At 37.3% G+C, this 23,699-nt stretch overlaps 1 protein-coding gene across 1 annotated transcript in view; it reads left to right on the top strand.

The window, feature by feature from the left end:
- LOC135226561 (laminin subunit beta-1-like) overlaps window positions 1-23,699 on the top strand; it is a gene marked incomplete in the record, with an annotated part of 308,726 nt that overhangs the window by 8,670 nt on the left and 276,357 nt on the right. Inside the window, 2 exon segments of the mRNA XM_064266238.1 lie at window positions 4,535-4,825; window positions 19,008-19,226. Coding sequence (XP_064122308.1) covers window positions 4,765-4,825; window positions 19,008-19,226 — 280 coding nt within the window.

The raw sequence follows: 23,699 nt of genomic DNA, 5'->3' as shown, positions 1-23,699 counted from the left end.
TTATTTTTTTTAAACTTTCAGCGTTGCGTTTGCTCCCACCATTATTAATTTTTTCTCCCTGCACTTCATCTTTTTATAGACGAATTTAATGTTGTAAATCTGTTATTGCTCGGTTTTACTTCCCAGTTTTTTTCACTGATTTTAATTTTGTCCATTTCATTGTCTTCCGGATTGCGCTCGAATACCTTTGATTCCTCAAGTTGGGCTTTCATTTTCATCTCCTGATGTCCCATGTACTGCATCAAGATTTTAACAGATTACATCTCTCCCTTGTACTGAATGAATACCGATGTATGAAAATAAACAATATATTATTCAAAGAATCATGGAATTCAGTGATCATAGCTCTTGTATATATGTATATACGTATATATATACGTATATATATATATATATATATATATATATATATATATATATATATATATATATATATAGTCAAATATGACTTCATGACTTTCGATAACATGTTCAATGATCGAATCCACTTACGGAAGGTTATCGACGGAGTACTTCTATGGCTCAGAGGATATATATATATAATATAAATTAATTAAAAAATAAATTAAATATAATATAAATATATATATATATATCATATATATTATATATATATATATATAGATATATTAGATATAATTTATTAATATATATATATATTATGGTATGTTGTATGTATATGACGGTAAAATTGGCTTGAGAACTCTACATATTTTCACGGAAAAGTAGACCATGAGCGAGACCCTCTCTCTACTACAGTGTGCACGCCAAAAGGATTTCAACTACTGTTTTCAAAATATTCGTGAAAGCTATAAATGGCTGTATTTTATAAGATTAGGAGAGACTTCATGCTAAACTGACTATCAACACCTGTTATATTACAACTCGATAATATATTCAGACTTTAAAGTTTGTTTTCAGTCTCAAACGCTAAGAACTGTGATCATTCAATATACTCAACCATTACTGATCAGACACTTACACCGTCAAAAAGGTCACAAGTTTTTTAATATTACTCCCGAAAAGCCAAGATGGAATCCTTTGCGGGTTATTATGCGATCCTAACGCGGGATGTGAATCAAAGTGGAGATATATATATATATATATATATATATATATATATATATATATATATATATATATATATATATATATATATACTATATATATCTATATATATATATATATTATATATATAATATATATATAATATATATATATCTGTATATATATATATATATAATATATATATATTTATATATATATATATATATATATATTGAATGATCACAGTTCTTCGCGTTTGAGACTGAAAACAAACTTTAAAGTCTGAATATATTATCGAGTTGTAATATAACTGGTGTTGATAGTCAGTTTAGAATGAAGTCTCTCCTAATCTTATAAAAATACAGCCAATTATAGCGTTCACTAATATTTTGAAAGCAGTAGTTGAAATCCTTTTTGGCGTTGCACACTGTAGTAGAGAGAGGGTCTCGCTCATGGTCTACTTTTCCGTGAAAATATGTCGAGTTCTTCAGCCAATTTTATCGGCATTTTGTACGATGTGGCGATCGTTTTGGTGATTGGCCTACATGGGACACCTAATATGTGTCCATTTTACTAATATCTCTTTTAGAAAATCTACTCCATATCCAAGCTGATTCTTTGTAATCCTTTATGTATGAGCTGACTGTACTAGGGCCTCTGAGATGACGAAGGTCTTTGGCTGCGGATTGTTTTATGATTTGTTTCCATAGGGTTTTGAAAGGTCCAGGGTGACAACTCGAAACATCTCGCTGAAATGTAGATGGTTGAATTTGCACCTTTATAATGGTTATTTATATATGGGCCTCGTTTTTTGCTGTTCAGTTCTTAGGAATTCTCATCCCGCTTCTGTTTTTCCTAAATTTCACAATAATCTTACTTTGTTATATGTGTGTAATAACCAATAACATTTGAAACCTTTCCTTTTAACTGAAACTACTTCACTTTCGGTTTTGCTTCAACTAAATACTTATCAATTTTACCTCCAGCCACTTTCTTATATGATGTTTCATCAACAACTGTTTACTCAGATTTCCAGTACATTACAGACTCTTTGCCGCTGTTTTCTCTGTCCTGAGGTTATTTACCAAAATCCGTTTTTAACTGGTATTTATCTAAAATTCACACCCAATTCAAAGCCCATTTCGACAAGATTTTCCATCGCCATGTTTCCTGTGCAGTTAAAATTGACCACGCCATCTACACCTCATACCTTCGCCTTCATTTCACACAGCACAAAACCTCCCTTTCTTCCAGTCAAGCACAGAGTACTCACCCATCAGAGTATATTTCGTTCTCGGCCAAGCACAGAGTATATACTCTCCCAAAGATTCTATTTCTTTCTCAGTAGTTACCATCACTGTGTCATACACTTAATACCACATATTTTATGCTGTTATACTTGGCGACAGCCACTATTCGTCAAGGCTCATGGAACAACACATTTGGGATCTTTCACAGGTCCTTACACTATCCGGATAGATACAAGAGTTCTTCTCTATAGTGTTCTACTTTTGCAAGCGACAGCAGATAATTATAGTAACTTCCATTCATAGTCCTCAACACTTTGCTTTTTCACATTGGTTTCACTGTGTCTTAACATCCAGCTTTCTGCTTGTAAACTTACGTACAATCTTACATTCCTGCTCTTCTGCACAGAATTACACACACACACACACACACACACACACACACACACACACACACACACACACACACACAGATATATATATATATATATATATATATATATATATATATATATTTATATTTATTCAAAACTCCAACACATACTAATTTGTTTCTTGTTAGACTCTATGCAGCATGAATGCAGGGTATGAGATAACCTCCCTAATGTTCAGTTAACTTAGACGAGTCATTTTCATAGATTTCATGGGAAGAAGTTCATCTCGCATTTAAGGCATTTTCTGTTAATAGTTTTAAGGGGCAGGTGATTGTCGTCAATGTTCTACCATAATGACTGACCTCCCAGTCATGAAATATTTTTAGCTGAAAAGGAATAAGGTGAAAGGTTGGTGCTTTTCCCAAGTAGCTATATGTGGACTTTATATTTTTAGTTTAGATTTATTTTTTCATCTTATATATGTCATCTCCTATGATCTTTGTTCTTTGTTTCAAATGTCTACCATTATCCTTCATATCTCTTCGTTCCGCATATCTTTTTCTCTCCATGACTCTCGTCTTTGCTGTCTCTAAGTGATGGCAATAATTCTCACTGAACATTGGATTAAGCTGTCTATCAAAGATGATAAGGATAAGACTGATCTGTTCATTAGGAGCAGAGGGCCACATTTTTCATGGAAGTAACTGGGATGTAAACATTGTTCTTTCATCACAAACAAGCACTATTCTTCCTCGAAAAAAAATAGATATATTTATATCAACTGTCATTATCTTCAGTATAAGTTTGTGATTGTACTGGGTATAAAAGTTTGATTGATCCCGTCACATAAGGGCGTTATTTCCTAAAGGTCATGTCATGTTTATTGGTAATGCAGGCGTTTCATGTTTTATTTGGCGCAAAGTATAATATTCAACATGAATACATTTCATTTGAAACAAACCAGAGGTCATTAAGTAGCTAAGAGTAGGTTAACATAAAGATAAAATATGAATATAGATGAACAAATCAACGGAGGGTAAAGAAATATACTTGAACGTACGCTGTGCAGCTGTTGAGAGAAGTAATCTTAACGGAATGTTGCATAGCATGGAATGTATGTAGTATAAGTCTTTCTTGACATTCCATTCATCTGGCGGGATATCTGTTTCACAGTTTTGCTATGTAGAAATGAAGAGATCTTTTGGTATTAGACATTGTCAAAATCGTGGCGGATACTGAGTATCTGACGAAATGTAAGTTATCACCATTGCTAGGAGAAATGGAACCACCACTTTGAGTAGTGTTGCGTTGGGAGTTGAGAGCCTGCAAAGTCGCAGATGTCCAAATAATAGAATAAAATCATCAGCTTGACTTGGCAGTATTTTGTTATCTCTGTAGGGTTTTATTTTTTCTTTCTTTATCTTTTCATGACACGTAGGTGCCTAGGACAAATTGTAAAATAACTTCATACAGTGTTGCCTATGTGCATTGAATTATCTAGTGAAAACGCAGTAAAAGATCGGTTAGTTTTCTGTAGTTCAGCGTCGTCTCACATTGATAAAACCGCATACAAATCCTTATCATGTATTCTTTTAAGCAAAAGAAACTGCAATTGTCTATGTAGCAGGTCAGTAATGAAATTGCTATACTGGTCAGATAAGTTTTTTCCAGAATATTTACTTTTCGTCTTTACTTGCAAAAATTCTGCTCTGGACAAATATTCTAGTACACTTTACTAGTTCAGTAACTTGCAGCAAGTATCGCCATTATAGTGTCTTCATGAGTGAATTTGATGTGTGTAGGAAACAGGGTTTGAAATAAGTGTTAAGTCATTTTAATATCATATATTCTCTTCTTTCCTTCCAGATTGCGCTGAGGATAAACAGACCGAGCTGAGAGAAAGATTGGTGTGCGATTACTTCAGGCCTTGTTTTCCTTGATATTTCTTGGTCCCCTTGACACTATTTTCCGTCTTTCGGCTGCAAACTTATACATTAGTATCATCCCTAAGCATCACCAAAGTGCCGACTTTCATGGTACAGAAAATCAGCTGGACTGTTTCCTCATGATAAGGCTGTAATTCCTTCAGCTTCACAATGAAGTTCTGTCGGCTCTACAGCATCTGCGTGCTCGCATCTCTTGCTCTGCTTTCCTTTGGTGAGTATGCTGTGTTTAGTTCCCATTTGTACTGAAACTCTTTCGTGCACGTGAACACTTTCTTTCACAATGAGGAAATCTTGACTTGTTTTTCATCCTTGCAGTCATAGGATTAAAGTGTATTTGTTTGGTCTGTAATTTGAGTGAATTTTAAAATGGAGGAAAACATTTTGTAGGACTTTAGCACGTAAATGGTAAGTAGTATGAATCGTAATGTAATTGATTTTCGAAGCATTAAGAAATGTCAACTCCTTGATGTGATAAATCTTATGGTTTTGTGCTTTTGATGAATGACTCATTGTAAATTGGAATGAATACTTTTAATTGGATGACTGTATTGACGGGAAATTAGAAATAGCAGAACAAGAGAGAGCGTGGGACAGCTCCTATTATAGGAGCATCAGGACTCCTTGCGAGATCCTAAACAAGCCAGCTGGCGAGAGAATGGACCTCAATGAAACCAGATAATTTCAAAACGTATAAAAAGTTCAGTGGGAATGATGTACATCTGTTCTTCTGTTTGACCTCACCATATGAGAGGTCTTTGTGCTCTAGTCACATTTCAGAGCTTCGTGTATGTCATAGGAGGCTTCACTCAGATTTCATGGAGATTTAAATTGTAGTCTCCAAAGTTTATCAAATTGAAAAGTGAATGCACTCTTTCTTAGTACAGGATTCCTCCTTAGTTACATTTATTTTTCTTGTCATCACTCAAGCACCCATCCCACCCTAACCCCCCCACCCCCCTCCCCCACCTCTCTTAGGCCACGCAGCAGCTGCTCAGTCAACTGTTAGGGAAAGGGAGAAAAGAGGGAAGGAGAGAATTAAAAACAACAAACCTGAGAGATCAGTTTTTGTCAACTATATACCATAGTTTCATCATTAAAAATGCGAGGACCTTGATGCAGTAACACTCTCTCTCTCTCTCTCTCTCTCTCGTCTCAATCATCTCTCTCTTCTCTCTTTCTCTCTCTCTATCTCCTCTCTCTCTCATAAATATAGAATAAAATTTAATTCCAATGTTGTTTTGTTCTGTTAAGTTGTAGAAGGCATTACTAGAGCTGTATAATGTTCGAAATGTAGTCTCAAGGGGAGTAAGAATGGCATAGAAAATAGTTTTAAATTCTCATGCCTTCAGTGATGATTCATAGCTGGCAGGAGTGCTATTTCCTAACTCTTTCTCCTTAATATATATTAAGGGGGGCATTGTAAAACAACATTGGAAGCCAGTATTGATGTTTCACTAAGTATGTCTGTCCACTTAGGCAAATTGATAATATATTTTGACCACTAAGATTGTCGCCACAAAGAGTAGATGTAGTGCCTCTGGATTTTCTTTATTTTTACAGGAAATCTGCGTAGCTTCGATGAAGTACCATACCCTTGTTCGTATGGAAACAATCTGTTGGTTTTAGAGTATCGAAATCCTGAACTTTCTTATGTAGCTTGAATTTTAGTTATGAATGATTTGATTTAATTGTTTCATTATTTGCTATGAACTTGAACACTGTGATCTCAGTGAATACCATTGTTATCTGACAAATGACAGATTACCTAATAAGAAAACTATGATGCGTCTCTTTGACATTAATTTGTATTGGAACCTTTTCAAACTCTGGTGGGTCATTTGTAACGGTTATTTAACATCATATCTGGAATGATACTTTGATTATGCTGATTTACTTAGACATTCAAGAGAGAGGGAGAGTGAGACACATGCAGTCGAGCGTCATAACGAGCCGGTCAGTTTAATAACTCATGCATCTCGTGTGCTGGAACTAAATGCGTCGTTTACATATGGACATAACGGAGAATGGTTGTAGAACCGGGAGTCGTCTCTAACGAGAGATCGTTCTGCCATCTCGAACGGAGAGATTGTAGAGTCTGGTGTTGTCTCCAACCAAGTGATTCTGCGATAAGAAATCATCATTGACGAAGATCGTTTCACAATCTGGAAACCACCATCGAACAGGTGTATGATCTAGACTTGTCTCCATTGAAGAGACTGCTGAATGTGTAGCCACTTCCAGTAGAGATTGTAGTGTACAGTCATCTCTAAAACGAGACTGTAAATAGAGTTGTCTCTTGTAAAGACATTGTAGAATCAGGTGTAGTCTTTAAGAAAGAAATCATTATTCTACAGTGACTCAGATCGTAAGAAATTGTTCTACAATCTGAAGTCATCTCAAATAAAGGGACTGGAATATGGCGTTGTCCACAACAAGAAACTGTTCCGCAGATGGAAGTCTTTCCCTACAAAGGTGTTATAAAATCTTGAGTCGTTCACAGTAATTAGACTGAAGTTATCTCCAGAAAGTACAAAGAAAGAACTAAAGCCGACTTCAACGAAGAGATCGATAATATAGTAGCCTCCACTAAAAAGAGAGTAGAACAAGGAATCGTCTCCACCAACGAAATTGTAGAATGTGAAGAGATTGCTCTGCAATGTGAGTCACCTTTAACGAAGAGACCGTAGCGTCTAGTCTTTTGTCAACAAAGAGATTGCAGAATAGGAAGTCTCCACGGTCCTAAGTACTGCCTCGTCAAATGTTTCAAAATGGTGGTGGGAGCCGATAATCCTTCACATTAGTGCAGTGATGATATTTCTCCAGTAGCCGAGAAACTCTGGTAAAGGAAAGAGTTTGGAGGTGGGAGCTATATCAAGGCACACGCTCACGCTCATTGCTTTATTGATGCGTAACTGACGCTCGTTGTACTATAGGATAATTTGAAAAAATTGCTCCTTGTTCCCCTGTCGTGAGACTCGTCATCCGTCTCTCTCTCTCTCTCTCTCTCTCTCTCTCTCTCTCTCAGGGCACTGTATGGTTGTAAGGGTCTGTGAGATATATATATATATATATATATATATATATATATATATATATATATATACACATACATACATACATACATACACACACACACACACACATATATAATATATATATATGTATATGTATACACATGCATCACAAGAAAGCGCAAAGTTTTAAATGCAAAATAGAATACTACAGGAAAAGAGTAACTCGTATTTTTGCATTATGTATATATATACATATATATATATATATATACATACATACATACATACATACATACATACATACATACATACATACATACATACATCATACACTAAGAAATCACAAAATTAAGCTCATGATTTTGTTTATTAGCTGAAGCCACTAGGAAAGTTAAAAATGTATGTGTAGTAGTATATTTGATATGTATGTAGCACAATACTGCAACAAAAAAGTATTTTTGGTATCGGGGCTGGTAATGATATATATATATAGATATATATATATATATATATCTATATATATATATATATATATATATATATATATATATATATATATAACTATATATATATATAAAATAAAAAAGTAGTGTCGAAATTAGAATCCACTTACTTTTGAGAATAAATGATATGAACAGACTGTCTCTCTGAGACGGTTATTTCGTAGTATTTAACTGCGTCCTAGACAGGATGTATCAATGGTAGAATCCGGAGGTTATAGCTAGATACATCGAGGCCCTTCCATATCTGGATTTGATTCTTTTTGAAGTGATCATTGGAGGACATTTCAGGATTTACGCAATGTCTTGGAAGTATTAGGTCGATCCACTTACTGTCTTGCTATCTTGCTAGACAGCTAAGATACAGATTCTTTGAAAAAGGGATTGTGTCCATTTATTTCCAAGTTTTTTAGTCTTATAAACTGGTTGCTTTTAGCTGAGATGTATGATATCCGAAGAAATCATTTCATAATGAAAATAAAAAGAATTAGAGAGGGAGATGGATAAGCAAAGGAAGAGGTGCCCAAGTGGTGGGTAAAGCAAAGATGAAGGAAATAATTAGTGGGATAACCGGAGGAAGAGAGGCAATGAAATTTGCACCAAAGGCTTTAATGTAAGAGGGTCGATGTATCGACATGAGTGTTGTGCTTGCTGATTTGTTCTATCCCCGGCCAGAGGAGGAGAGAGAGAGGCAAAGGCATTAGTTTCTCCCAGGATTTAAGATTGTCACATGGATCATTTTGGTTTGGAGTACTCTGAAGAGCTGGAGGGAATTGTAGACGGGGAGTGAGGCTCTTCAGGAAATAGGCCAGCTCTATATTTCAACGATAAGCTAAAACTGAAGAAAAAAGACAGCAGAAAACTCCTCAACTGCAAATAAATAATAATGTAGCAGATATTTAAAATTGATAATCCTGGATGTGTGTATTTATATATGTTTGAAGTGGAATCTTGATAAGAGGATAACATGTGAGATTACCAAGGGTCCTGAAGAAATCATTCTGGACATTGGACTGTAAAAGAAAGATTACGGACTCAGAAATCTGTGCGTCTTCCATCAAGATATTCGTCTCCTTCATCCATTCATGTCGGCAGAAAATTTCCAAGCCTTATGTTTTTCTCGCACTGCCTCCTTAATATATCATTCAGTTATCACATGCATCTGAAAGGGTGGGAGTGTAAAAGTAAGGGTGTATTAAACAACGGGTCTGTGTAGGATGCCAAAAAGTCCATTAGTAGTCAAAATATGCATGGTGACCGAGAAAAAATGACTCCAAGGGAAAATAACGCGTCTGCTCACCCAGGCCAGACACTAATGATATTCTTCACAAAGTTTTTTTTTTCTTGTTCTTGGATATTAACCATGTGGAAAGGATTTCTGTTTTACACTGTTACGGTCACTTCTTTCGCCCTCCTAGTCCATGGCCCTTGTCTTGTGGGAGGGGAGCGCTCTTGCTGGCTCGGTTTCAGGATTCAGTGCAAATTTCCTTACCGCTGGATGTGGCTGCCTCGCGACGGTAGATTTTGTGTGCAAAAGCGGGAGCAAGAAAAAAAAACTTTTCCGACAATGGATGATCATTGTGAAGAGAAAGATTGAAAAGCTTTTTAATAACGGATGCTAAAGTAGACGGATTAATATAGACTAGAAGCGTCCATTTGAATAGAAATCCAATACACATCTTGACACGAGTTGCAGTCTGATAATCTTCAGTGTGAACTTCAGGCCATTTAAATCGAACACTGCCTGATGGACACTGCTGTTATGAAAGTCAAGTTATCCTTTGTGAATGAAATCTTAATTTATTGTTTATTTACATTTACATATTCGTTACTCTCTTTTTTCTTGATTCATATGAAAGTAATGGCACTATACTTGCAAGAAGCATAGTCTTGTCAGTGAAGTGCCTCTTAGACAGCTGATGGATGATGCTCTATGCTTGCCATCCTCCAGCCAGAATGAGGATTTTTCATTATTTGCCCTCCTGAAAGTACTATGCAGAACAACGGTACCGTAGTTGAGCTTCAAAACAGTAAGTAACGTCGGAAGGTCGGAAGGTCGGAAGGTCGGAAGGTCGGAAGGGTCGACGCTTGCTGTGATGAACCTCTCATGTTGCGATCATTTTTACGGGTACTTTTCCTTATGCGAGTTGTTATGTTGAAGACACTTGGAGAAATCTAGAATTTCAGGGTAAATGACAAGTAAAGATTTGCCCTCTGGTAATGTCTTCTCCACGTGGTGGGCATTTAAATTCTGTCTGCCACTCCATATGTAATGATCTTTTTCTAGTACATGTGATGTAACAAATCAGAGGTCAAGTTGCTGTATGAGCAATGGTTTCATTAAGATTGTGAAGTGATTTTTTAAAAATCTTTTTGATTCATGACTATTGTGACATGGGAAGTGGTATGGATACAGTTAATATTCTGGAATCTTTTCAAACTGTGGCAAGTGTGAAAGCACACAGTTCTCTTTTAAGTCTTCCTTAAATAAACATTGATGACAATCCACAAATAAGAGAGTCAGTACAGAATCAAGGAGGCTAAAAAACCTCTAAACCTGCTCTAGGACATCCTGTTACCATCTTGGGTGGGTTGTTGGCTTAGGGGCATCGAAGTGTCCCTGCCACGGAGCATTAAAAGGGTTAATGTTTCAAGAACTCGGCTGCCATTTCGTGAGTTTCACAGCTTTCTGATTTCTCATTTTTCTTTCAGTCTTTCTTTTCTGTTTGGTTGCTATAGAACGTACGTCGTTACTACCATCTGCGTTTGGACCATATTCCTGCCATTGCTTCTGTAAAAAAAAAAAAACTATTTAGATAGCTATTTGTCTGTTCGTTCGCACCTTTTCTGTCCGCCCTCAGATCTTAAAAACAACAGAGGCTAGAGGGTTGCAAATTGCTAAGTTGAACATCCACCCTCCAATCATTAACCCGGAGTATAAGGGTTAAACATACCAAATCGCAGCCCCCTAGCCTCAGTAGCTTTTATTTTATTTGAGATTAAAGTTATCCATGATCGTGCTTCTGCCACCGCCATAGGTGCCAAAACACAGACCACCACCGGACCGTGCCTGAAAGTTTCATGGTCTACGTCTGAAAGGTTCATCGACCGTGGCCAAAAGTTTCTTACGGCATTATACATTGTACAGAAAACTTCGGCGCATTTTTTACTTGTTATTTCTCATACAATGAATTCTTGCATCATTTCCGTCCTATACTTTGTTGTTATCAACTGGGTTTTATTTAAGGAGAGTCTACTTCTGCTGTTTATCGGTTAATGTGTATTACTTTAACTTTTGACAGGGAATGCTGAGCCACATCTCCCTCCCTCGCCCTGTGAAGTCTTCCAGTTTATTGAAGGTCATATTCAAACTATGGAACTTTTGTCATGCGTTTTTCTCTTAAGTTCATTCATTGGTATCCCGGAATGGATGCTCTTTTCTGTAATTCTCAATTTTTCAGTTTATTTTTTTCTGTGTTATCAATAAAATATTTCTTCAGTCTTCTGATTGGAAATTCAGTGCCCACAGACACCTTTCACGTGTTAGTACTATTTATTTACTGAAGACATGTCGGTACTACTCATTCCTTCACAGCTGTTTTGTGGCAGCTGCAGTATTGACAGTGATTAAAGAAGCTGTCTGTCTGTCTGTGTTCGTGTACTTCGTGTGTGAGGTTGCAAGGCCTTGTCCTTTCTCCCCTCTCCAGCCCCCATTTTCTATCGCATTACACCAAGAGTTGCCAATAATCAATTAACGCCATCATTTCTGCAACGAGACTTCTGTTGTGTAAGATAGTAGTAGTTAGTACGAATTCTCTCTCTCTCTCTCTCTCACCAAGATTAGGCATTGAGAGTGCCGATTCAGTCGCGTAGCTCCGGTTTCGATCTCAGAACCGAGAAGGTAAGGTACGCTATGGAAACATTTCCCTGAAAATACAGTGAACTTTAGTTGACAATAGCACTGAAATATGTTTCCGGTTATTTGTCAACTGCTGTGGATTGCACAAGATGGGAAGGAGGAAGAAAAAAATAGAAGACCTGCATGCGCAGTACTCCGTTAAAATGCATACCATTATGTGGTGATTGTTGACAGGAGGGCCTCGACGAGGTAATCTCGAAGAACCTGCCGGAGAAACCGTTTCATAAGATTATCTAATCGGGTAGACATAATATACTGTATGAAAGATGACTCTCTTTTTAGTCTTTTTACGCCGGTTTTTTAGGTTAGTTTTGTATGTCATTCTGTCTCGTGTTTGTACGAGAGAGAGAGAGAGAGAGAGAGAGAGAGAGAGAGAGAGAGAGAGAGAGAGAGAGAGAGAGAGAGAGAGGACAGAGAGAGAGAGAGAGAGAGAGACTGGAGCAGTTAAGAAAATGTCACTTAAGCACGGGATGCTTGTGGGCGCTTGGTTTCGCCCAGCATCGGACTGGTTTCATTTTTGCTTATTTATTTATTTTTTTATTTATTTCATTGCTTCTTGATGGATTTTGTCATGAAGGTCTGCTATCAAATATTCAAGGCGAGGCTTTGAATGGAAGTTATTGCAAGGTGTGATTTCTTCATCGTTCTGGAGGGCTGTAGGCTGTCATTTATGATATTTATGAAGATTTGTATTTAGTGACCTTCATTGTGATGATTTCCTTTGCCATATCTTTGTATAGATACTTATACTGTATCACTGTATTGTGTCTGTACGTCGCTTGAATGTAAATTCCATTTAAAGCTTACTGCTTCGCTGTATTTACTTCATAATCTACATGTGTTTGTACTGTGATTACGCCCACTCCTGCTTCAGTTTGGCCACTCATATATAATCTCTGGGCGCTGGTAGTTTTGGGAGGTTGTGTCATTCCTAGCCAACTTCTGTTTTTATTATGACTAGGAAAACTAACATTCATCACGGATGTTCTGGTGAAGATGAAGAGCCTCAGATGAAGGGGAAAGCGTCTGTGGTGGTATTAGTAGTAGAGTGATGGCTTGCCTTTGAAACGGCTCCCTTAGTGGAGAGCCATTTGCTAAGATATGAAGACTGCTGCTGTTGGCTGTGAGAGCAGATGTGCAGCTGTTGGGGCTGTGACCCACAAACGACCTATACTGTTTCCCGTCTATAAATATCACAAAGGCGGTTCTTGTAAGGAAGCGGTAACGTAATGGTCAGACTTTTTTTGCCGATTGATAAATCAGTGCCTTTATCTCCCCCAGTCTTGAAGAAAAAAATGGGGATAGGATATGGATAAGTCCTCACCCCTCGAAGATAATGTTAATGATAGAGTCACTTTAAGGGTATTTTCGAAGCCTTTCCCCTCTTCTTTGGCCCATAAAGCGTCTCCAGAAATGTTTGCGAGGGAAAGATGACGGGCTGACATTTTCCCATCTGGAAATATTTATCTAACCTTACAGTAAAGTTAGTGCCACCATGACTGCTTACCATAACAGCGTTTAACGGTGGCATTTCGTCCCCTTTGTACAAATATGAGACACCACATCTGTTGGATCCTGTTCTTTCCTTCCCACCCGCTCCCACCCCCCCCCCCCCCCCCCCCCCTCAACACCCCCACAATATCCTTCCCACTCACTCACCCCGTCATGTCCTTCAGTATCACCAGTGTACCGAGTTTCAACTGTCTCGGCCGAGGGATTTGGTTACTGACTGGGCCCGTCATCTCGGAGTAATGCACTTGATGAAGCCCTTCCTCCCTCCCTTCGCTATCTCGTTATTCTGAAGAGTATATCCCCAGCTTATTTTCGTAACCTTTCACGGATCAAGATCTTTGCATTTCTTGGCTGCCCTGCAACCGGCCCTTTCAGCTGCCCTCCACAAGCTGACTCGTTTGGGCCTTCTACCCTGGCGGACTTAATTAAGGTATCGCTTTCCCCTTCCCTTCGGTCTCATGTAGTGGGAGCCGGGGTGGTTTGCTATATAGTTAGCCAAGTAATGGGACTTGAAAGGATGTATATAAAAGCGTGTGTACACACACACATACATACATATATATATATATATATATATATATATACATACATATATATGTATATATAAGTGCGTTAGTGTGTTTATCAGTGGCAGTAGATATTTCAGCTATATCATAATCAACTTCGTATGAGTGACATTCATACACACGTCCGTGTGCACTCTCTCTCTCTCTCTCTCTCTCTCTCTCTCTCTCTTCTCTCTCTCTCTCTCTATATATATATATATTATATATATATATATATATATATATATATATATATATATATATGCTCGTGATAAATAGCCTCTAGTCTGGCTCGGCCTTTATCATCCAGCTGTTCTGTTTGGTATGCTGCTGTCGCCATCCATGGTAGAGTACTTTTTCAACTTTTTTTGTTTTGTTTATGTTGTGACGATCACATCACTAACCACCTCTCTCTCTCTTTCTCTCTCTCTCTCTCTCTCTCTCTCTCTCTCTCTCTCTGAATGGTTTCTTCACTTTAGGCAAGCCCCGTTTTGGTTACGGGACAGTAGAAAACAAAGGCCGCTAATTTGGTAGGGTTTGTGAGGAGCGCCGACATGTGAGAGAGGCTGTGGGATTTTGCATTTCGCTTTGAAGAGGGATTTTCCTTTCCTACAGACAGACTGGTCCGTCCTTCCTTTGTGCGCCATGTAGGCTACAGAGGCCCGAGTAAGGCAGTGACTGCGGCACCGGAAGTGGGAGGTTCGGAGTCTATCTTCAAGGGGCGTCTCTCAGATAGGGTCACTCACAGTCATAAACAAACGCTTAACTGGGCCTCTCTGTTATTAGACTTTTATTTGTAGTAATGCTTATGTTATTATTATTATTATTATTATTATTATTATTATTATTATTATTATTATTATTATTATGTGAATAGTTAAACGACAAATTAAAATCCACCTTGATTTACTTGTTTTACGTTTAAAACGACAAGCACACATTATTCTGGCGGAAAATTCTGTGAGCCGCCTGTTCCAAAAATGTATCCTGAGTACATCTGTAGTAATTGCTCTTCTATACAGATCTAATAATACGTATGATATATATATATATATATATATATATATATATATATATATACATATATACATATATATACACGTATTATTAGATCTGCATGGAAGAGCAATTACTACAGATGCTCTCAGGATACATTTTTGGAACAGGCTCACAGAATTTTCCGCCAGAATAATGTGTGCTTGTCGTTTTAAACGTAAAACAAGTAAATCAAGGTGGATTTTAATTTGTCGTTTAACTATTCACATAATAATAATAATAATAATAATAATAATAATAATAATAACATAAGCATTACTACAAATAAAAGTATATATATATATGATATATATGTATATATATATAGATATATATATATATATATATATATATATATATGTATGTATGTATGTATATATTATATATATATATATATATATATATATATATATATTATATATATATATAATTTTGTTGCACCTATTGGCGATAATTCTGTGTACTGTACCCAAAGACTTGGATGTGAATCTAAGTCTCTCTTAACTAAAACTAAAGGAGCAGATTCTCTTTGAAGAATCACAGTATCATTCTCGATTCCTTTCGCCAATCCAGCTGTCTAACCTCTCTAATACTTATTAGTGCAGCTGTGAGGGTTTTCCCAGTTCCTCCTTTAGAGGCCTGTACTTCATTGTACTTGATCTCCTTTACTTTCTGGAGATCTTCGTCTTGTCTAACCACTCTAACTCCCTCTTTTCACTGTCTTATTAGCTGAATGGGCGAAATGCCCAGCGCTGGGCTTGACACCATAGATGAAAAGAAATGGATAGATTATAAAGTCTTAAAAGGTTGTACCATTTTTTAGACTTATTGATTATGAGATAAAAAAATTCGTGGCGTAAATAAAGTCAACATATTTCGAAAACCATCGAAAGCTCACGCATGAGTGGACCATAGGGCTTAATGCCCTCAGGTACCCTGGAGAGAAAACTGCCCGTCCAGAACACTTAGATGAAGAATTGAACAAAATCCAGGGGACAGGAATACTCTGGTTTGCTTAGGTTAAGCCGTACTTGTGTCAGCACATTTCCTCTGCTGAGTGTTTGCGGTAAGGTACTGAAGGGGCTTTGCCTTACCAAGAAAATTGGCAAGAACAAAACCGTACTACTAATCAGAAGTCTGCATAAATGTCTGTGAATGACAAAAAAGAAGAAACCAACACCTCAAAAATCTTGTCTCTTATCTTACTGGGTTTAACTGTATTAGGTTTACGGGCTGCTCGATGAACGAGAGCCCGTGCTGGCATAGGGCCAGCTCAGTCTAAAACAACAACAAGGTCCTGTTAAAAGTTCAAGTTGTTTTGTAAGTTTGTCCCTTTTAAGTGTTATGGTAAATTTAACTTTCATTTTCTTTCTAAGGTGTAATTCATTTTTCTTTATTAGGTTTGGAGAACAACTATAAGTCTGCTAAATCCCATCTATAGTCAAAGCGCAATATTTACACGAAATATATTGATTATGTTCAATAGCAATTTTTAAAAGTTATCAAAGGTTTCTTCATAGTTTTCACATAGAACTAATGAAGAATTGTAAAAATAGATTATCTTTAATGAAAGAAATCAAGATTTAGCGAAATCCAAAGGTCATGAGGATCGTAAACCCTACAGACTCTTCAGAGTCGAAATCTTCCAACCTCCAAATATCGTGAGAAAGCCGAGGAAAGTCCCAAGTCAAGTCAAGTCATGTTGTGCAGTTCAACTGCTCCGCCGCCGTCCGAAGGCTCACGTCAAGAGAAAGTGCTGTGAAGTCGACTTTGTGACTCTCTCGCTCTTCTTATTTCGAGGAAAATTACTGTTAAAAAATTTAACTATTTCCATTTTTCATGAATGGTAGTCGAGATAAAATGGGAGCATTAGGTGGGCACTAATGTGGTAGAGGGCTTTCACGGCGCGCATGATTGGTCATTGAAGCCACCGAGTGGGAATGTGCCTGCCTTTGAGCTCAGGTATTTCTGGAGGGCGGAGGGGGGGGGGGAGGGGAGTTGCCTCGGGCTTACCTGTGTGTGGACGGGAGAGGTTGTTCGCTTACAGACATCATCTTGCCTCAGGTGGTGGAGAAAGTGTTGCAGTCGTGATGCTCTCTCTCTCTCTCTCTCTCTCTCTCTCTCTCTCTCTCTCTCTCTCTCTCTCTCTCTCATTTCTCGAGATGTAATGGTCGTAGCTCTCGTCTTGGCGAAGAAAGGAACGGTAAGGGTGCAATTCTTAAAATTCCAGCCCCCGGAGAGGGTAGTGTAGTACCATCAGTGCACCTCACACGATGCATAGTAGGCATTATTTAAGGTTCTTTGGAACTTCTTTTATTCCTTTCACTGTACGTCCGTTCATTCTCTTTCTTCCATCTTACTTTCCACTCCTAACAATAGGTTTCAATATTATTGCCAGCGCTGAATGACCCCATAGGACCCAGGGCTTGTCCTTTGGCCTAAATTTGATATTCCTCTCCCATAAGAAGTCGGGCAAACTTCTTGACACAATGATTAGATCAGGCATCTGGTTACAGGTCGGCCTTTGCGTGTGGCAGTTGCTGCCAGGGGATGTTGGGGAGGCGAGAGAGAAGAATAGGAACAGCGAGAGAACAGTGCTCCGTCAGATTGGGAATCACAACTGGAAACGGCAGCAGCGTCTTTGCGAAGTAAACCTGCTTGAGATCATTCTCAGAAATTTGAGATATTTCAACATTTTCTTTCAAGCTCTCCATATCATGTGCACATTATGGGTATCCTCTCGTAGGCCTACAATAGATGAGAGTTCGCTGTGGTCTTTTTATCCTTACAATGAAAGATCAATAAAAAGTGGAAAACTTACTGAACATGATCTTTCATATCATTCCCGACTGTCGGCATTAAAACTTCAAAATAACTGCGTTATGACCCACGGAACGTATATGACATTTGTTTTACCAGCACTGACGTGTAGACAAGAGGATTATCATATAGAAGCATAATAACCCAGAGGACAAATTTACCGTCACAGCCTTTAAGACCAAAAACCATTCATGTGTTTTCTTTATATATGACAACCTGTTGCTCTTTAGTCCTCCACGATCTTTTATTTATTCTTTAACTTACATTATATCTGCTGAGTTTGCTGGTTTTGTGTCATTTGCAGATCCAATCTCTAATCCCTAATAATGCGTCCCTCAATACGTGTCAACTCCAACAAATAACAAGTCGACTAAAGCATAAGAAATTGAACAAGCACCTGGATCTCCCTCCAGATGAACTAAGGTGCTAGGCTGCTGGGCGATCCGACACATCATGTTCAGTTCTAAGTCTTGCTGCAAGACTTTCTGTGATCAGCTACATTAGTGAACGAATCCAATTTGGGGATGAACCATCCTAAGGGTATTTAACGGGTATTTTCTGCAAATCATATTACGTTGAAAAAGATTGAAGGGGGTCAAGTTCAGGCCTTTGCCAAGTAGAAGCTCGGCTGAATGAAACATGGCGAGAAAAGTGCGGTGCTAGTTCTTCATGGCCCAATCCTGCACACGATGTCTAGTTGGCCACCTAGATTTATTAACAGGGGCTATTCAAAAGACGACAGTGAAAATCTCATAATAATGCCTTCCATAGAGTATTCTACTCATGCTTGAATAACTACTGAAGATTAAATTACGAAAATGGACAGAATTCATTGATGAGATTTTCCCCTCCTGGCTCTTGAAGGCCCTTTACTCACATTCAGAAGGGATGTGAAGTGTCTCCTGTCTTGCTGGAGCGACAAGTTGCGATCAGCAAAGCTACAGTAGACAGAGCCATTCATGCATTCATTCTTTCATAAAAGTCATTGTCAGATTTGTTAACTTTCGAAGTATTTTTTTTTAACCCTGCCCTTTTTTTTTCTGTTCAGGTGCCGTAACGGAAGAAGGGAGCTCCGATGTGGACCACCACCTGAAGAATGAGTCGGGCCATGTGGAGACGCCAGGCGTCGCCGTCGATGACGAAGCGGGAGGAGACGGTGAGGGGGAGGACCTGCAGTCCGACGACGCCAACCAAGTCCTCCGGCAGCGAGGACGGACTAAGACGACCTACCGGACTTCATCATCGAGCACGAGGGTCGTCAGACCAGGTACGACGAATGATAGTTGCAAATGGCAGGGGCTTTGGATCTTGCTATATATATCAATAGTGATGCTTTCTTAGAAACATTGGGCAAATAGGATCTAGGATAACTAGATGAGGCGACAGGTTTGTCCGACAAAGAACTTCACAATTATCGGTTGTCAAATCGTGTGGATGTTCAGCAAAATCTGCGCATGCGCTAGACTTCAGATCTCCCTATTTTTCTTTTTAATATTCGTTGAAAAAAGAATTCTTCATTTTCCGTAGGATAACTATTTGTTGAATGATTTAGCCTTGCTGTAGTTATGCTCTTGTACGTCTATGCAGTTACATGTATTCTTCCTTTGTTTTAGTTACTCTTACAAAAAAAAAAAAAAAAAAAAAAAACTTTGGCAGTGAATATATGCAAGTTTTGCCCTTTGGCTTTTCGCTTTTATGATTTGCATGAGCTCTTTTTATTTGTGTACGTTCAGTGGAATGTACTATGCCTAGGGAACAGTGTCCTTGCAATACATAGTTTTAAGTAGATTTTTAACAAAGCTCCTCTCTCTCTCTCTCTCTCTCTCTCTCTCTCTCTCTCTCTCTCTCTCTCTCTCTCTCTCTCCAGACGGTTTTGGTCGGGAATTTTATAATAAATCTGCAAGAAGACTAGACGGATACACAATGGTACAAATTTACAGTATAAGTGCCAGAGTAACAGTGCAAAGGCAGAGGCTCAGTTAAACTACCATTCTGAAAGTCTCTACGGTTCGCTTCTTTGAATGATGCAAAATGTTTAGATTTTAACGAGAGTAGTTTACCTTGGCCTGCAGCTAAGATGAGCCCAACGGCATAAATAAAGATTTATAAAATGGGCACTGAACTCAGACGCTGATTTTTCTTCTCCTCCCCCACCCATTGTTTTTATTTATTTTTTCTGGTTAAAAGTTGCGGATAATCTATCCATCCATGTGTATGGTTTTACTGTCAGTTTAGCATATTTAGCGTAAATTTATGCCACTGTATCAGTCTCTGGAAGGTGTTCTGAAAAACTCAAGGTGCAGCCGGCCATGATTTATACCCTGTGTTTCATCTTTCTCTGTTCTACATCGGCATATATACGTCACATACATCCATACACACACACACAAATATATATATATATATATATATATATATATATATATATATATATATATATATATATATATATATGGGAATTATTTTGAACATCCTCGTTACCATATGTGCATGTATTCACATGTAGTCTTTCATAGTTTGCTTGCCTGTATAATGAAACCATTTTTTCAGATGTTCTTTATTTTTTTATGTCAGAAAAAGTATATGCTTTTATGGTAATTTTCTCCTATAAATGGTCAAGACAAAAAAAGAACAATTTATGATGCCATTGTAATTTGTTTTTATTTCAGAAATGAGACAATATTTTGATTGTAGTTAGTGTATCAATGCAGGTAGAAATGCCATTGTATTATTATGTTGCATTAATTCAGTTTTAATTGTATCTGCTTAATTAATATGAATGTGTTTAAGTTAAGTAATACCTTGACTGCTTATTGTAACACTAATTTAACCATGCTTATTATGTTGATTTTATAAGATTTTAATGGCTATGTACTATTTTTGAAGCCAGAGCAGTTAGTCCCATCTATGCTTACATGTATTGCACCAGTATCTTATATTCAGTTTTAAATGTGAAAACATTTCGTTTTCTTCTGGAACAGAAAAAAAATCTGTCTTTAACTGGATTAATCCCTTAGGTTCTCTCTTGAACCAATCTTATGTATTCTTTCTTCATCTTCTGGAATAATCCCTCCATTCTGTCTGTCATTCGAGAGATTTCCGTGGATTCTTTCTCACGTTCAAAGATCTCTTGCTGTCTTTCGTGAACAGAAACAGTCTATTGTATTCTTTCTTCATCTGAAGACATCTTTTTCATGATTTCCTACATTTCCACAGTCCTTTTTTAGTAATTTGAAATTGAAATAGTTCATTTTGTTTTGTAAGCTGAAACTGTCATTTGTATTCTTACTTCAATTGGAACAGTTTTTGCATTACACCGTCAAAGGTAAATATCTTTACAATGTTTCCTGAACTGAACCTGTTCTTTTTGCTCTTTCGTGCATCGGAACTGTCTTTTGAAGCATTCACTTATTCTTTTCTGTAACTTTAAGCAGCCCTTTGTATTCTTTCAAAAACTGAAGCAATCTGTATTCTTTCCTGGATAAAAAAAACATCCCTTTTTATTTATTTATATTTTTTGATTGAAAGTCATTTTTATTTTGTCTAAGAATTTCAACAGCCCGTTTTCCTCTAAACTGAAAGCTCCTTTTCATTCTTTCTTATATATAAACTACCCTTTGCGTTCTATCGGAAAATGAAACAGTCTTCTGCAGCCTTTTTTAAATGAAAATAGCCCTTGCTTTTCTTTCTCATATTGGAGTATATTTCCCTTCTTTCTTAAAATGAAAATATCCTTTCTATTCCTTTTTTTTTTTAATTGAAACAGTCCTTTGTAGTCTTTTTTAAATCGAAACACTCTTTTGTATTCTTTCTTTATTTGAAACAGTCCTTTGTATTCTCTCTTAAACTGAAACAGTCCTTTGTATTCCTTCTTAAACAGAAACAATCCTTTGTATTCTTTTTTAAACTGAAACAGTCCTGTGTATTCTTTCTTAAATGGACGTCTTAGTAATCTTAATTGAAAAGACACTTTTCATTGTATTCTTTCCTAAATAGGGGCAGTCCTTTATATTTCCAAATCTAACCAATCCCTTTTCTGAAACTGCAACAGACCCATTGGCTATATTATCTTCATTTTCCATTGGATATTATCTTCATTTTCTTTTGCTAGAATATACTTATACTTCCCTCAGTTTCATGCTTTAACTAATACCATAACTTATCAGTAACGGTCTGTACGACGAAAACCCCAACCACATTAAAAAAAAAGAAAGGGTATCAGATCTCTGTCAGTATTCATAGCTTTGGCCACTAATAATAACTTAACTGAAAGCAGTGCGGCAGTATCAGGCTAACTCGGGTACATAGTGATTTGGCCTCTGCGCTCAAAACGGAACCCGAGAGTGGCGGAGTGTGTGTACCTATGACCGGGCATTTTTTTCATGAGTTGAGATCCCATTAGACGTGGTTCATGATACAGCCTCCTTCACTCTCCGTTCAATTGACACAGAACGTGTAGCCTTTAGAACATCGGTATCGTCATCCACAAAAAAACAACAATGGCTGCTCTCTGGAGCAAACTGTCAACAACACCAGCCAGTCCACCTTTCTTTTTCTTCCTCGTCTCTTGGAGCTAAAATTGTCATGTGCTTGGATGACGCCGATCACAGCATGCGATGACGTAACGCCGAGTGGTGCGGAACTCACGATTATTAATATTACATTATATTATTAATATATTACATATCTTGAGAAGCTGCAGTAGTAGTAGATTATTGTAAGGTCTTTTTCATCGAACAAAAGGGCCAGTCATTTCCTGGATATTTTGTGTACTGTATTATAATCATACATTTTAGGTAGGTTAGATCAATAAATTAATACAGTTTAGCTTCATAATTGAAATTCGGTAAAATGACGGAAAAGCTCTCAGCGTGTGTCCAAATTTTTACTAAGGAGTTGTTAAGTTTGTAATATTTCATTCTTCGTAATGTTGATGATGCCGCTTTGCATTTTTAACTTAACAGCATTTTGCCTGTACTTGTGTGTGTTAACATAACTGTCGTTTAATGTCCAGAACATATGCATCACTGATATTGGTTCATGAATGCCTTGCGAATCTTCGTCAGTCCAGTTTTAGTCAGATTTGTGGTACACCCTTTCAGTGAGTCTTGGGATGATCATTGTTCATAATTAAATCGTTTGCAATCAGTACATTTGGCTGATTTCGTTATCAGTATCGTCTGCCATTTTGAGTGTTCAGAGTTACTCTAAAGGAAATTAAAAAAAAAAAAAGGCCCTGTTGGTAATATTGTTGAAATTTACAACTTCAGCTTTAGTTTTCGTACTTCACATTTTCTTAACGAGTTATATTAGTGTTTTTTTTTTTTTTTTCAACCCACATGGTTATTACAAAGACAGCAAAATTTAGCTACAGCCTAAATTGAAATTCAAATGGCCAAAGACAAACTTACACATAAACATTCATAAAAAACCTTCAAACTTTAAAAGGACGAAGTTGAAAATGAGTATATGAGAAATGATGAAGGTGAAAAAATATGATATGAATGACATGCGGATCGTGAAACTGAGTGATTCTTCATACTGAAAGGACACATACATATGTAACATATCAGAACAAAACATCCTCAACAAATACTAGTCTTAAACCAGGAACATAGACATATCTTAGAAAGTCTGTTTGATTTTGACATAATATCGTATTTCACAAGTTCATGTATCGCGGCGGAATATACAGAACATTGGAAGAAAAGTTATCATGGAGCTAAAAGGTGAACATTTC

Source organism: Macrobrachium nipponense, chromosome 14 (genome assembly GCF_015104395.2).
Source record: "Macrobrachium nipponense isolate FS-2020 chromosome 14, ASM1510439v2, whole genome shotgun sequence".
Taxonomy (NCBI): Eukaryota; Metazoa; Arthropoda; class Malacostraca; order Decapoda; family Palaemonidae; genus Macrobrachium; species Macrobrachium nipponense.
This window is presented reverse-complemented; position numbering and strand designations above follow the sequence as displayed.